Genomic DNA, 14,942 nt, shown 5'->3' on the forward strand with positions numbered 1-14,942 from the left:
AAAACCCTACGCATCAACTTTTGAACCAGATTTGATGCACCTCGTGTCAAGTGCCGCAATGCCTCTTGCACATAACCAGTCCTGCATGTTTTACGGTAGGTATGGTGTTCTCTTCTTTTGAAGGATTCATTTTTATGTATTTTTAATTTGTGAACATAGAGCTGATTTGAGTTGCCGGGATGCTCCAGTTTTGACTCGTCTGTCCAAAGGCCATTTTCCAAGAAGCATTGAATTGTATCCGTATGCATTTTAGCAAACTCCTGTCTTGCTTTTTCTATGTTTTTTTTTCCCAAAAACTGAGGCCTCTGGGTCTTCTTTCATGGAGCCCACTGTCGCTCAAAAAGCATTGGATGGTGTAATCAGACACTGACACTTTGACCTTGGAGTTTAGCTTGTATCTCTTATTATAAGTTTTCCTCTGCCCATTTATACCATTATCGCTTTTGTTCAGTTTAATGTGGGGTTGATTTATCCTTTTGTGGTCGCGACCAGGCAGGTTGGCTACAGACACCTGGATTCCAAACTTCTTAATGTTTATAACAGTAGTCACAGGACTATCATGCTGCTTGAAAATGGTCTGATAGCTTTTACCTTTAACATGCTTGTCGATAATAATCTTTCTAATCTCCTCAGACAATTTGTGTCCTTTGCTTTCACTGGTCCATGCTCACTGTGGTGCACACAATGATACCAAACAGCAGAGTGATTACTGTTCTCCATTTGAATAGGCTGAATGACAAATTATTGGATTGAAGACGTGTGCTGCTAATTCAAGAAAGCAATTAGTTTGAAATATCACAATAATCCAATTTAATTATTTTCTAAGGGGTACCAGCACATCTGTCCAGGCCATTTTACAATATCTTTGAAGAATAAGAAGTAATACTGTATCTCTATGCAGTTTCTTTGTTTTATTCTATGACATAGTAAAGTTATGCAGTTATATGTGTGACAATAGCTCTTAATCTAATCCCTTTTCAATATGCTATCCATTGCAGTATAGATTGTCTGTTCTATAGACTCCAGCTGTACTCTGTTGGATAGAACTGACGTTTGTGTAAAGGATGTCTGGTTTTCTAATGTGCACCTTAGATGGCGACACATCAGTTTTACATAAGTAAAACTGGTTTGTACCGGTTTAAGCACATTCTTAGTTGGCAGCACTTTTGTGTCATGTACATTACTTATTTACATGTATAGAGCGTGCAGTGTTTTGTGTTGCAGGTGAAGAGTGTGAAACCTTGCCTCAAACAGCTGCAGCAGTGCATCCAGACTATTTCCACTCTCCATGACGATGAGATTTTACCCAGCAATCCAGCTGACCTGTTCCACTGGCTGCCTAAAGAGCACATGTGTGTTTTGGTTTACTTGGTAGGTTTCAACTTGCCCTTCTGTAAGAGTGTCTATCAAAGGAAAATGTGCTTTACAGTTCTGTCCACAATTATAAAATAACATTTAACCATCCGTATGTCGGTTTCATTAAAAGTTCTGTTCTTACCTTTTGTAATCTCTCATTGAGGCAGCTTGTTTTTGCTTTCCTTAGCTATGTCACATTTTATCTAATCTGCAGATCAGTTTGGTTTCATTTTCAACATCAACATGTGCACAGCACTTTGCATTAGTGAAAATGTAGGCTTTGGTGTAATGAATGGAAAGTCATTTTATTTCAGTGGTTCCGCCAGTGCAAAGTCATTTTATTTCAGTGGTTCCGCCAGTGCAAAGTCATTTTATTTCAGTGGTTCCGCCAGTGCAAAGTCATTTTACTTCAGTGGTACCGGCTTTATGTATTCATGCACAGGTGAGTTACTGTATTTGCGGGTTCAGTAACTGTCCCACCTGCTTCCGCCGACAGAAGTCCTCAAACATGACTTGTTAGGGGACTCTTGAGGGTTGAGAATCACTGGTTTAGTGTCATTTTATAGTGGTATATTTTTTTCATTGGGTGTAAATGATACAGCATCTTGTAGAGTACGATATATCTAAAGTCATAATGTTGATGTTCCATCATGTATACATGATTGAAATGTTAGAATGTTGACGTATCGTCCCAGGTGGCCGAGCAGTGATTTACCTTCTCCTGGCAGCTGCATCTTCCGAGTCAAACCTCCAATGCTGCAGTCCAGTGCTTCTTTCTACACTATCCCTAACTCTCCCTCTAGTGCCTAGCCTCGACCACCCCTCGCAGCTTAACCCTTACACCCACAGCTTAAGGGGTATATGCAATTGCTGTCGAATTCCCGAAATTGTCGAATTTCGGGTCATTTTCGACCAAAAAAAAAAATCGCCTATGCAATTCAGTGCTTTCCGCCCAAAAAACGGACTTTCAAAATTCGACTTTTTGAAATTCGAATTTTTGCAAATTCGACTTTTCTGCAATGATACAAGTGCTGCAATTCGACCAAAGCATATTCAATTCAAGTTTGGAAATTCGCCTGCAGTGCTTTTAGACAGCAAATTCGTCATTTTCAATCCGCCACACTTTGGAGGGTGAAAACAAATAAAAAAATTTTAAACATGTTTTTTTTTTGTGTTTTTTTTTGGGGGAATAGCAGATCTATTTATATTAGAAGGGATTAGGTACTTTTTTTTTTTTTTTGGGAGGCACAAATATTATTTATATATTTTTTTAAAATATTATTTTTTTTTATTATTTTTTTTTTTATGCTGGAACGGTAAAATCTGAAAAAAAAATGGCGTGGGGTCCCCCCTCCAAAGCATAACCAGCCTCGGGCTCTTCGAGCTGGTCCTGGTTCTAAAAATGCGGGGGAAAAATTGACAGGGGATCCCCCGTATTTTTAAAACCAGCACCTGGCTCTGCGCCTGGTGCTGGTGCCAAAAATACGGGGGACAAAAAGAGTAGGGGTCCCCCGTATTTTTAACACCAGCATCGGGCTCCACTAGCTGGACAGATAATGCCACAGCCGGGGGTCACTTTTATGCCGTGCCCTGCGGCCGTGGCATTAAATATCCAACTAGTCACCCCTGGCCGGGGTACCCTGGGGGAGTGGGGACCCCTTCAATCAAGGGGTCCCCCCCCCCCCCCCCCCCAGCCACCCAAGGGCCAGGGGTGAAGCCCGAGGCTGTCCCCCCCCCCATCCAATGGGCTGCGGATGGGGGGGCTGATAGCCTTTTGTGATAATAAAAAGAATATTGTTTTTTCCAGTAGTACTACAAGTCCCAGCAAGCCTCCCCCGCAAGCTGGTACTTGGAGAACCACAAGTACCAGCATGCGGGAGAAAAATGGGCCCGCTGGTACCTGTAGTACTACTGGGAAAAAATACCCAAATAAAAACAGGACACACACACCGTCGACAGTAAAACTTTATTTCATACGTCGACACACACATACTTACCTATGTTCACACGCCGACATCGGTCCTCTTCTCCATGTAGAATCCACGGATACCTGAAAAGAAAAGTTCAATATACTCACCTCAGCCATGGTCCAGAGATAAATCCACGTACTTGGCAAAAAAACAAACCGAACACCCGCTCCATGCCGGACTGAAAGGGGTCCCATGCTGACACATGGGACACCTTTCCACGAATGAGACCTGTCAGTGACAGCTGTCACAGAAAGGTCTCTAAGCCAATCAGGAAGCGCAACTTCGTTGCGCTCACCTGATTGGCTGTGCGCTGTCTGTACTGTGACAGCACATCGCAAAGCCGCTCCATTACTTTCAATGGTGGGAACTTAGCGGCTAGCGGTAAGGTCACCCGCCGGTCAGCGGCTGACCGGCGGGTGACCCCACCGCTACCCGCAAAGTTCCCACCATTGAAAGTAATGGAGCGGCTTTGCGATGTGCTGTCACAGTACAGACAGCGCACAGCCAATCAGGTGAGCGCCACGGAAGTAGCGCTTCCTGATTGGCTGAAGGGACGTCAGTGACAGGAGTCACGTGATGTCCCGGCATTCGGGAGAAAGGGGTCTGATGTGAAAGCATTGGACCCCTTTCTAGTCCGGTATGGATCGGTGTTCGTTTTTTTGTTTTGCCAAGTACGTGGATTATCTCTGGACCTGGATGTACCTCTGGACGCTGGAAGGTGAGTATAATTTTTTCACAGGTACCCTCGGATCGTCGGAGACCGTGGCAGTCGGCGTGTCAACATAGGTAAGTATGTGTGTGTCGGTAGTGTGTAATAAAGTTTTACTATCAAGGTGTGTGTGTCCTGTTTTTATTTGGGTATTTTTTTCCCAGTAGTACTACAGGTACCAGCGGACCCGTTTTTCTCCCGCATGCTGGTACTTGTGGTTCTCCAAGTACCAGCTTGTACTACTGGAAAAAACAATATTCTTTTTATTATCACAAAAGGCTATCAGCCCCCCCATCCGCAGCCCATTGGATGGGGGGGGACAGCCTCGGGCTTCACCCCTGGCCCTTGGGTGGCTGGGGGGGGACCCCTTGATTGAAGGGGTCCCCACTCCCCCAGGCTACCCCGGCCAGGGGTGACTAGTTGGATATTTAATGCCACGGCCGCAGGGCACGGCATAAAAGTGACCCCCGGCTGTGGCATTATCTGTCCAGCTAGTGGAGCCAGATGCTGGTGTTAAAAATACGGGGGACCCCTACTCTTTTTGTCCCCCGTATTTTTGGCACCAGCACCAGGCGCAGAGCCCGGTGCTGGTTTTAAAAATACGGGGGATCCCTGGCCAATTTTTCCCCTGCATTTTTAGAACCAGGACCAGCTCGATGAGCCCGAGGCTGGTTATGCTTTGGAGGGGGGACCCCACGCCATTTTTTTTCCGGGTTTTTCACGATTTTTACCGTTTTTTAAAATCGCGGCAAAATCCGCCAAATCGGCCGATTTTCGCCCGCGACTCTGGCGAATCCGTTTTTCATTGAATATGGTGAATTCCGGAAGCCACCTTCCGGGATTCACCTGTCGAATTGAGTCGAATTAAAAAACGGCGAAAATTGCCGCGAATTCGACCGCAATTGCATATACCCCTAAAACTTCTGAGAATGTTGACATGTTACCGGTGAACGTTTTGACAGTGCTGACCTCATAACTGTCAGTGGGGCAGATGTATTAACCTGGAGAAGGCATAAGGAAGTGATGAACCAGTGATATGTGCAAGGTGATAAAGGCACCAGCCAATCAGCTCCAATATGTAAATTAACAGTTAGGAGCTGATTGGCTGCTGCGTTTATCACCTTGCACATATCACTGGTTTATCACTTCCTTATGCCTTCTCCAGGTTAATACATCTGCCCCAATGTTTGTTGTTGTTGATCTGCTAATTACTTCCCCATTTTGACACTGTTGGAGAAAAGTAATGCAATCCTATCGTCACTCATGAAAATATTTATAGACTTATTTTATTTCTGAAATATTTACATTTGGTCCCTTTCTGTAAAATTACAAACTACAGGGATAAAGAGGATGTAGTCCAGTGGCTCTTCTGAGATTGTATACAATTTCTTTATGCATTGGCTTGTGCATTTAATGTAAACATACCCCTCCTCATTCCCCGTACTGTCCTGACAGCTCACAGTCTGCTACTGTTTGGTAAACCTAAGTAAATGGTTTCAGTATTTGTCACCAAATAAATGTGTGTGATCTTATGTCTCCCTGAGAAACGCTTCCAGTATTGGGTTGGAAATATTGTATAGGAGATCACTAATGTGAAATTTGTTTTTGCATTTTTTCTGTTTCCTGTGAATTTCATTATTGTAGTTGTGTATATGTTTTTGGTATGATTTCATCAAGGTTATCTCTGTATTGTTGATCTGACAGGTGACAGTCATGCACTCCATGCAGGCAGGCTATCTGGAGAAGGCTCAGAAATACACAGATAAGGCACTCATGCAGCTAGAGAAGCTTAAGAGTAAGTATTATGGGCTTCTGTTATTTGTGCTATACAGACTTCTAAGACAGTTATGTATGTTTACAACTACAAGTTAGGAGCACAGACACTTTCAAACTACAGGTGGTAGCATGGGTCAAAATGGTTCAAAAGCCAAAGGAAATGTACTGTTTGAGATCTCGTGTGTGTGAATGCACTGGGGGACATCTGTAACCTTTCACATAACCTCTCACAGGCAGGTACTACAACCCTCCACTAAAGTATTTCCACCTCAGTAACGAATAAGACCATTCAAGTGCTGTCCGGTATTGCCTAATTGAGGAACTAGTCAAATGGAAAATCGTCAATGCGGTTTGTTTATGAAGTTGGAGATAATTCTGGCACTAGTAAATGTAAATATGCCCAATTTAATGGCTATAATTCAAGTGAGAGAAAATAAAAAAAGAAGCATATGAAACAAAAAACATAAATGACTTACCTTTTAATGGTGAGATACACTGGGGTATCCAATAGCTGCGATAACGCGGCTTCGCAATATTTTATCGCATTTGCGATAACTTTTCGCAGCTAATTGGATACCAAGTTATCGGAGAAAAGTCTCCATAGGGCTTATCACAAATGCCTCTTCACCATCTCTAAGCAGATAAGTAGTGCAAAATCCCTATATTAAGGTAAAACGTATGCTGATTTGGTTAAGAGCCTCTGGGACACCTCCCCTAATGACTAATTAGGCATTTACATGTGTTTAATTATTTTTAATTGGTCAATTTTGGAGTAAAAAGTAATGCAAATTGATGGAAATTGGGGTACAAGGTATGGGACAGGTATATTGGGGTGCTTAATGAGTGAGACAAGCGTTTTTAGACTTGCAGGTGTGAATCGGTCCATTTCCACTTTTTTGAAAAAGTCCCCTAAAATGACCCAAATATTTAAAACGGGAATGCACAGTCTGCGATAAACTGATTTTTCGGGAGATTGGTGCGATTAACTTTAGTCGTGATCACGTTATTGTAGATAATTTGATACCTCGCCCATAGGTACCAAACAGTGGTGGTCAAAATATTCTCCTTTTATGCAGTCATTATTCACTGGGCTTCACATCCACATACTGTATAAAGAGAAGAGGTGCCACAATGGTATAGTATATGTAATATCAAGCTCAAATTTATTCAATATTAAAAAAACAAACAAAAATAAACCTCCAAGTAAGTATAACATGATATAGGCATAAGATCACATCAGCTGGTAAAGTAAGCAATGGGAACTATACCAGAAAGTTGCCCCTGCCACTTTTGTCTTACGTAATGGTCACTGGGTAGACCCTTTAAGTAGCGTGGCACCCGCCAGGGCTGCCCCATTTCCCCACGTATATTTGACCTAGCTATCAATCCCCTCCTATGTAGACTACAAAACGACACCCACATCAAGGGAATTACTGTTGGTTCCAAGGTATTAAACTAACAGCCTTTGCGGATTACATATTATTATACATTTCTAACCCTTCCAGGGGCGTCAGAATGTTTTCAGTTTGGGGGTGTGGGGGCAAGATAAACTCTTGTTTGGCGTCCCTAATTTATGGCTACCTTAGACGGGTCACTTGTACCTGTACGGAACTCTATGGAGCAGCTGGGAGTGAGTGACCCCCTAATATACAGTACATTATGTATGGTAGAGCTCCCTTACACACAATATGCCTGGTAAAGCCCCTTCTATACATTATTTCTGGTAGAGCCTCTTACACACATTATGCCTGACAGAGACCATTATATACATTGTAGAGCTCCCCCTCCTCCTCATTCCTCTCTCCTCTCTTTCTCATTCCTGTGCTCCACTTCCCTACCCCTTCTCCACGGTCAGCAACTATTCAGCTGAGAAAAAAATTGTATTTTCTCTGGTACGCAAAATGGGGTCAGCCTTAACAATTAGTACACTAGTGGGGCGCTTCCCACACCCCAGTGGGCAGTAACAAATAAAAATTTGTGTATCAATTGTTCCAGGTGCTCCCTTCTAAGATACACCCACAATATTGCATCAATAATATAGATCAATTGGGCAAATTTATTCGGGCATAAACAGAGATAATGCAGTAATTATATACTTTTCGGTCATATGCTTTTTACTTTGCATGTAATTCCAACTTTAGGCGCTTATTTTTTTTCCCTTGTGATGTCAGTCACAGTCATATAAAAAACAAGACTATATGAAGATCTCATGCAATACGTTTTTTAAGTTGGATGATCACGCAGACAGAAATTCCATACGTCACATGAAAAAATTACTCTTAAACTGTAAAAATTCTATTAAAAAAAGGTCCTTTAAACCATATAATCACACAGCACACATCGCACAGGTGAGGTCCCAGTATCGGACCAAAAGGAGGTAATTACCGGAAAGTCTGAGAACTGAACCAGTCCTCAAACAGATGTAAAACAATGACTCCAGATGGCCTCCCATATAAGCTACGTTATGGATTTCGATACAGAGCCCCTCTGGATCCAAACATGGTAGTCTCCTGTGCACCACCAACACGTTTCAATCCTTCCTAGGCCATTTTCAAGAAAATTTTATTAGGGGGGAGGGCCCAACCTGCCGAAGGGTTAATGGTCCCATTCCCCGCTGAGGGTCCTATTCGCAAGCCTCACCACGGCAAGCATACATACCCGCAGTACGCCGCCACCACTAACAGAGCCTGAAGAGTGGTGAGTAGGTCGCCGGCGGTAATGGCAGCATCAGGGTAGGAGCGCTGCATGCACACTGCGCTCCAGGCTTCAGGGGCACTGTGTGACCGCTGTGAGGGGCAGCTGGAGCCAATGTTATTACCCACTACTGGCACATATTACAGGGGTTTTAACCCACTGTAACCCTTATTCTGTCACCTCAGCCAGTATAAAAAGCGGGAAGACCGCGCACCATTAAGGGGGCGGGGCCTTCACTATGAGTGGATTTAGCAGCTCACCAGCACCATTTTCCCTTCTGCAGCTGAACACAGACAGCCTGACGGGAAAGCGCAGCTCCTCCACACGGACTCCAGAGCACCTCAGCGGTACCAGGGGGTCATAGCAAAGGGAAGGGGGGGGTGAGCAATAATCTGGTGTACTGAACCCTATTAAGGGTACTCAGTTTGCGACCCAGCTAAGTCTATACTTTAGCTATAGGGACGCTGTGTGGCTGGCTCCAATACTCTTGTCTCCCCCTAGAAGGGCTCTGTGTGGGTTTAACTGTGCTTATTAACCTATTCCTCTGTGTGTGTGTGTGTGTGTTCTTTTACATTATTATGCCAAAGGAGTGTGTATCATGCACAGCAGGGTGCTTTTCTCAATCGCAGGGATCATTAGTGTACTCGGGATAGTACACGTTCTCCAGCTAGTGGATCTGAACCTATATGGTTAGATTAATTAAAAGGGATGATTTCAAATATTTCAAACAAATTGTCCCAAAATGAGAAGGAGACGCAATACTTATGGCAATCTGTAGATGACCTGATGAATAGAGATTCAGTGGTCATCCTGGCTTCTCAGACCCCTGCTATTTGTCACCAGAAGCGTACTCAGGCCAAAATCATGCAGGCTGATACCGATGATGATGTATCAGACCCAGAGGAGGGGGAGGTGGGCTTGATGGGGGGGGGGGTGGGATGCAGCTTTAGCACAGGTAATACAGGCCCTGATTGATTAGAGAGGTCTCAGTGTTCACAAAACGTATTTTACCCGATTTTGAGGCACGGTAACTCACTTTTTCAATATGGGTGGGTCCTCGAGGACTCGCTCCACCTGGATTGGCTACAGGTTTAATGAATGATGTCTCCCTTGCCCAGCTGCAGAGAAGACACTAAAAGGGCAAATGAGACATCATTCATTAAACCTGTAGCAAATCCCACTGGAGCACGTCCCTGGGGACTCCCACCCATTCTGAGAAAGTAAATATGCCGCCAGCAGGGTGCCGCGCTCGGGAGTTAATGTTCCGCCTACCCACTAGTTCCTCCCGTGGCGAGCAGCAGCAGCCTATGCCAGAGCTGCTGGTGGAATTCCGATACCCAGTGGTGTAACTACCATTGGCAGCGTCCCACGCACCAGCCACACTGCAAGTTCAGCAATACAAACAGCCCTTCTCCGGTGGATAGCGGTGCTGAAGGAAGCAATGGACTCCGCGGCAGCTGGAGGGGCTGGCGGAGTGCCTGCTGCAGCAATACAGGGGCTCGGCCCGGAGAGACTGCGCAGAGGGACCCACCACTGGATGGAGTCTGCTGTGCCCCAGTTGTGGGGGTTTCCTTTTGTGACCCGGTGACTGCGGGCATACATAGCATGAGTTTAGAGCCTAGCAGGCGCTGCTGGGTGTCCCAGGGGGACATAGACAACTCTCCCCGCCAGACATGTGTACTGCTCTTACAGCTGGTGGATTGGTGTGTGCCCAGGAGCCAGGGCTAGCAGTACTAGGGCAACACTGAGCTGCTGAACACGGGTAACTCAGCCCGTGGACCATACCCTGTATGTTACTGATCATGCCGACATTGTGTGACACACTGTAAATGTGTGTGTGTGTGTGTACGTATGACCCCAACAGAGGCCAGGGCCACCGGAGGCGGGCATCCACAAGGTGACGGGCCGCTGCAGGCAGGATATAGTTGCAGAAAGTATGGAGAAGGGGTAGCAGAGAAAGTACATAGAAGACAGTGTGTGGCTGTAGTGACAGGGTAGTAGTGATTGATTATAGTGTGTGTCTTTAGTAAGAGTGCAGTGATTGCGGTGTGTGGCTCTAGTGACAGAGCGGTGAGCTAGGATCACAGCAATTTTTAAGTGTTATTACACTTAAAGCATTGAACACTACTTGCCCCTGCTGCTATCTACCCTTTCCTCTTCCGTACCCCCAGTATTGTCTGCCTCTAACCCCCGCCTTGCCCCCCAATACTACCCCAGCCGCTGTATACCCTTTGCCCCTCACTATCCCTAGCACTGCCTGCTCCTAGCCCCTTCCTTGCCCCTCAGCACTATCCCAACTGTTATCTTCACTTACCCCTCCCTTCCCCCAGCACTGCCTGCCCTTACCCCCTCTACCCACAGCTGTACTCTAACTTCTCCCTTCCTCTACCTCCAGCTCAAACCGGCTTCTCCCTGCCTCTTCTCCCATAATATGTGATGGGACCCAGAAACAGTGGAGTAGGACCCCAATTTTTTAACATAATTGGTCCCTGGGACCCACAAATTTTTTCGCTCAGCGCGATCACTGGGTCTTACACATTCCTGACAAGGTGTCAGAGGATGAGGAGGAATCCTTTTTTAATGTGAAAAAGAAATCCTCTGCTACTTTTCCTGCACCTAGGGAATTAAATTCCCTCATTGACGCAACTTCGGTTAATCCTGACAGGAAGTTTCAGATTCCAAAAAGGTTAATTACATCCTTTTCGTTCCCTCAGGATGACAGGGAAAAAGTGGGAAAACCCACCGATAGTGGACGCTTCGGTTTCCAGGCTGTCACATAATATAGTTTTACCTGTTCCTGGGGCAGCTTCGTTGAAGGATGCTGCAGACCGCAAGATTGAGTCCACTCTTAAGTCTCTGTACACAGCGGCGGGGGTGGCCCAAAGACCCACTATAGCTTGTGCATGGATCACTAGGGCCATTGCAAAATGGTCTGGTAATCTAATTGACGGATTAGATTCCTTATCCAGGGGAGAGATTATTTTACTCCTACAGCATATACAGGATTCTGCTAACTTTTTATGGTGGAGGCCATAAAGGAGATTGGATTTTTCAACGCATGCACCACTGCCATGGCAGTGTCAGCGGGTGTGGTTCATCAAATCGACAGTGTCTAGGTCGACAATGTTTAGGTCGACAGTCACTAGGTCGACAGGGTTTCTAGGTCGACATGTGCTAGGTCGACAGGTCTAAAGGTCGACATGAGGATTTTTTATTTATTTTTTGGTGTCGTTTTCTTCGTAGAGTGACCGGGATCCCAAATTAGTGCACCGCGTCCCCTCCCATGGCTCGCTTCGCTCGCCATGCTTTGGGCATGGTGCCTTCGCTCCTCTACCGCTTCGCTCGGCACACTTTACCATTCCAATCGTAGTCCACGTGGATCGTTAAGTATGAAAAAATCCCCCCCCCAAAAAATGTGAAAAACTCATGTCGACCTTTAGACCTGTCGACCTAGAAACTCTGTCGACTTTCCATCCATGTCGACCTAGTGACTGTCGACCTATAGTGGTCGACCTAAACATTGTCGACCTAGACACTGTCGATCTTCAGACCGGATTCCAGTGTCAGCACGCAGGGGCTTGTGGCTCCGCGAGTGGACTATGGATTCCAGGAAAGGCGTGGAAAGCCTTCCTTTCACAGGTGAAGCCCTTTTTGGAGATGAACTGGATATGTGGGTATCCAAGGCTACTGTGGGTAAGTCTACATACCTTCCTTCCACAGCACTCCCGGCTAGAAAATCTTATTCTGCACCTACTTTGCAGTCCTTTCGGACAGCAACATTTAAAGGTAAGGCCAAGGGTTCTTTTATTGCCTTCAAAGGCAATAGAGAAAAGCCTGCAAATGCAGTCTCACAGGATCAGACCTCAGGTTCTGCTTCCACAAAGCCTTCAGCATGACTCTGGACAGCACTGCCTGGTCAACAGGCAAGTGGGAGCCCAGTTACGATATTTTAGTCACGTATGGACCACATCATGCCTGGATCCATGGGTTAAAGATCTTATTGTCCAGAGCTACAGAATGGAGTTTCAGGAAATCCCACCTCCCAGATTCTTCAAACCTGGCTTACCAGCTTCACCGGAAGCAAGTATGACCTTACAAGCAGCAATTCAAACACTGTTATAGACTCTGGTCATTGTTCCAGTTCCTCTTCATATCGGTACATCTGTGCATTCACCTCCTGGGAAAGATGGTAGCCTCTTACGAGGCACTGCAGTACGGAAGGTTTCACGCAAGGACCTTCCAGCTGGATCTGCTGGACAAATGGTCCAGCTCGCATCTACACATGCACCAGAGGATCAGTCTGTCACCAAAAGCCAGGATTTCTCTATCGTCCTAGTGGATGCTGGGGTTCCTGAAAGGACCATGGGGAATAGCGGCTCCGCAGGAGACAGGGCACAAAAAGTAAAGCTTTTCCAGATCAGGTGGTGTGCACTGGCTCCTTCCCCTATGACCCTCCTCCAGACTCCAGTTAGATTTTTGTGCCCGGCCGAGAAGGGTGCAATCTAGGTGGCTCTCCTAAAGAGCTGCTTAGAAAAAGTTTAGCTTAGGTTTTTTATTTTACAGTGAGTCCTGCTGGCAACAGGATCACTGCAACGAGGGACTGAGGGGAGAAGAAGTGAACTCACCTGCGTGCAGGATGGATTGGCTTCTTGGCTACTGGACATCAGCTCCAGAGGGACGATCACAGGTACAGCCTGGATGGTCACCGGAGCCGCGCCGCCGGCCCCCTTGCAGATGCTGAAGTCAGAAGAGGTCCAGAATCGGCGGCTGAAGACTCCTGCAGTCTTCTAAAGGTAGCGCACAGCACTGCAGCTGTGCGCCATTTTCCTCTCAGCACACTTCACACGCAGTCACTGAGGGTGCAGGGCGCTGGGGGGGGGCGCCCTGGGAGGCAAATGTAACCTATATAAAGGCTAAAAATACCTCACATATAGCCCCCAGAGGCTATATGGAGATATTTAACCCCTGCCTGGATTCACTAAATAGCGGGAGACGAGCCCGCCGGAAAAGGGGCGGGGCCTATCTCCTCAGCACACGGCGCCATTTCCTCTCACAGCTCCGCTGGTCAGGACGGCTCCCAGGTCTCTCCCCTGCACTGCACTACAGAAACAGGGTAAAACAGAGAGGGGGGGCAAATTTATGGCGATATTTTGATATATATAAAGCAGCTATAAGGGAGCACTTATTATAAGGCTATCCCTGTTATATATAGCGCTTTTGGGGTGTGCTGGCAAACTCTCCCTCTGTCTCCCCAAAGGGCTAGTAGGTCCTGTCTTCGTTAGGAGCATTCCCTGTGTGTCTGCTGTGTGTCGGTACGTGTGTGTCGACATGTATGAGGACGATATTGGTGTGGAGGCGGAGCAATTGCCAAATATGAGGATGTCACCCCCTAGGGAGTCGACACCAGAATGGATGCCTTTATTTATGGAACTACGGGATAGTGTCAACACGCTAAAGCAGTCGTTTGACGACATGAGACGGCCGGACAATCAATTAGTGCCTGTCCAGGCGACTCAAACACCGTCAGGGGCTGTGAAACGCCCTTTGCCTCAGTCGGTCGACACAGACCCAGACACAGGCACTGACTCCAGTGGTGACGGTGACGAATCAACCGTATTTTCCAGTAGGGCCACACGTTATATGATTTTGGCAATGAAGGAGGCGTTACATTTAGCTGATACTACAGGTACCACTAAACAGGGTATTATGTGGGGTGTGAAAAAACTACCTATAGTTTTTCCTGAATCAGAAGAATTAAATGACGTGTGTAATGAAGCGTGGGTTGCCCCTGATAAAAAGCTGATAATTTCAAAGAAATTATTGGCATTATACCCTTTCCCGCCAGAGGTTAGGGAGCGCTGGGAAACACCTCCTAGGGTGGACAAGGCGCTAACACGCTTATCTAAACAAGTGGCGTTACCCTCTCCTGAGACGGCCGCACTTAAAGATCCATCAGATAGGAGGATGGAAAATATCCAAAAAAGTATATACACACATGCAGGTGTTATACTACGACCAGCTATAGCGACTGCCTGGATGTGCAGTGCTGGGGTAGTTTGGTCAGAGTCCCTGATTGAAAATATTGATACCCTGGACAGGGACAATATTTTACTGTCGTTAGAACAAATAAAGGATGCATTTCTTTATATGCGTGATGCACAGAGGGATATCTGCACACTGGCATCACGGGTAAGTGCTATGTCCATTTCGGCCAGAAGAGCTTTATGGACGCGACAGTGGACAGGCGATGCGGATTCAAAACGACATATGGAAGTTTTGCCGTATAAAGGGGAGGAGTTATTTGGAGTCGGTCTATCAGATTTGGTGGCCACGGCTACAGCCGGGAAATCCACCTTTCTACCTCAAGTCACTCCCCAACAGAAAAAGGCACCGACTTTTCAACCGCAGCCCTTTCGTTCCTTTAAAAATAAGAGAGC

General features: G+C 46.1%; 1 protein-coding gene across 2 annotated transcripts in view; it reads left to right on the top strand.

Annotated features, from left to right (window-relative positions):
- MAU2 (MAU2 sister chromatid cohesion factor) overlaps window positions 1-14,942 on the top strand; it is a 158,918-nt gene that overhangs the window by 26,795 nt on the left and 117,181 nt on the right. For both annotated transcript variants that reach the window (XM_063914566.1, XM_063914567.1), the window contains exons 8-9: window positions 1,225-1,371; window positions 5,740-5,830. In XM_063914566.1, coding sequence (XP_063770636.1) covers window positions 1,225-1,371; window positions 5,740-5,830 — 238 coding nt within the window. The remainder of the gene's footprint in view (window positions 1-1,224; window positions 1,372-5,739; window positions 5,831-14,942) is intronic.

This window comes from Pseudophryne corroboree, chromosome 1 (genome assembly GCF_028390025.1).
Source record: "Pseudophryne corroboree isolate aPseCor3 chromosome 1, aPseCor3.hap2, whole genome shotgun sequence".
Classification (NCBI taxonomy): domain Eukaryota; kingdom Metazoa; phylum Chordata; class Amphibia; order Anura; family Myobatrachidae; genus Pseudophryne; species Pseudophryne corroboree.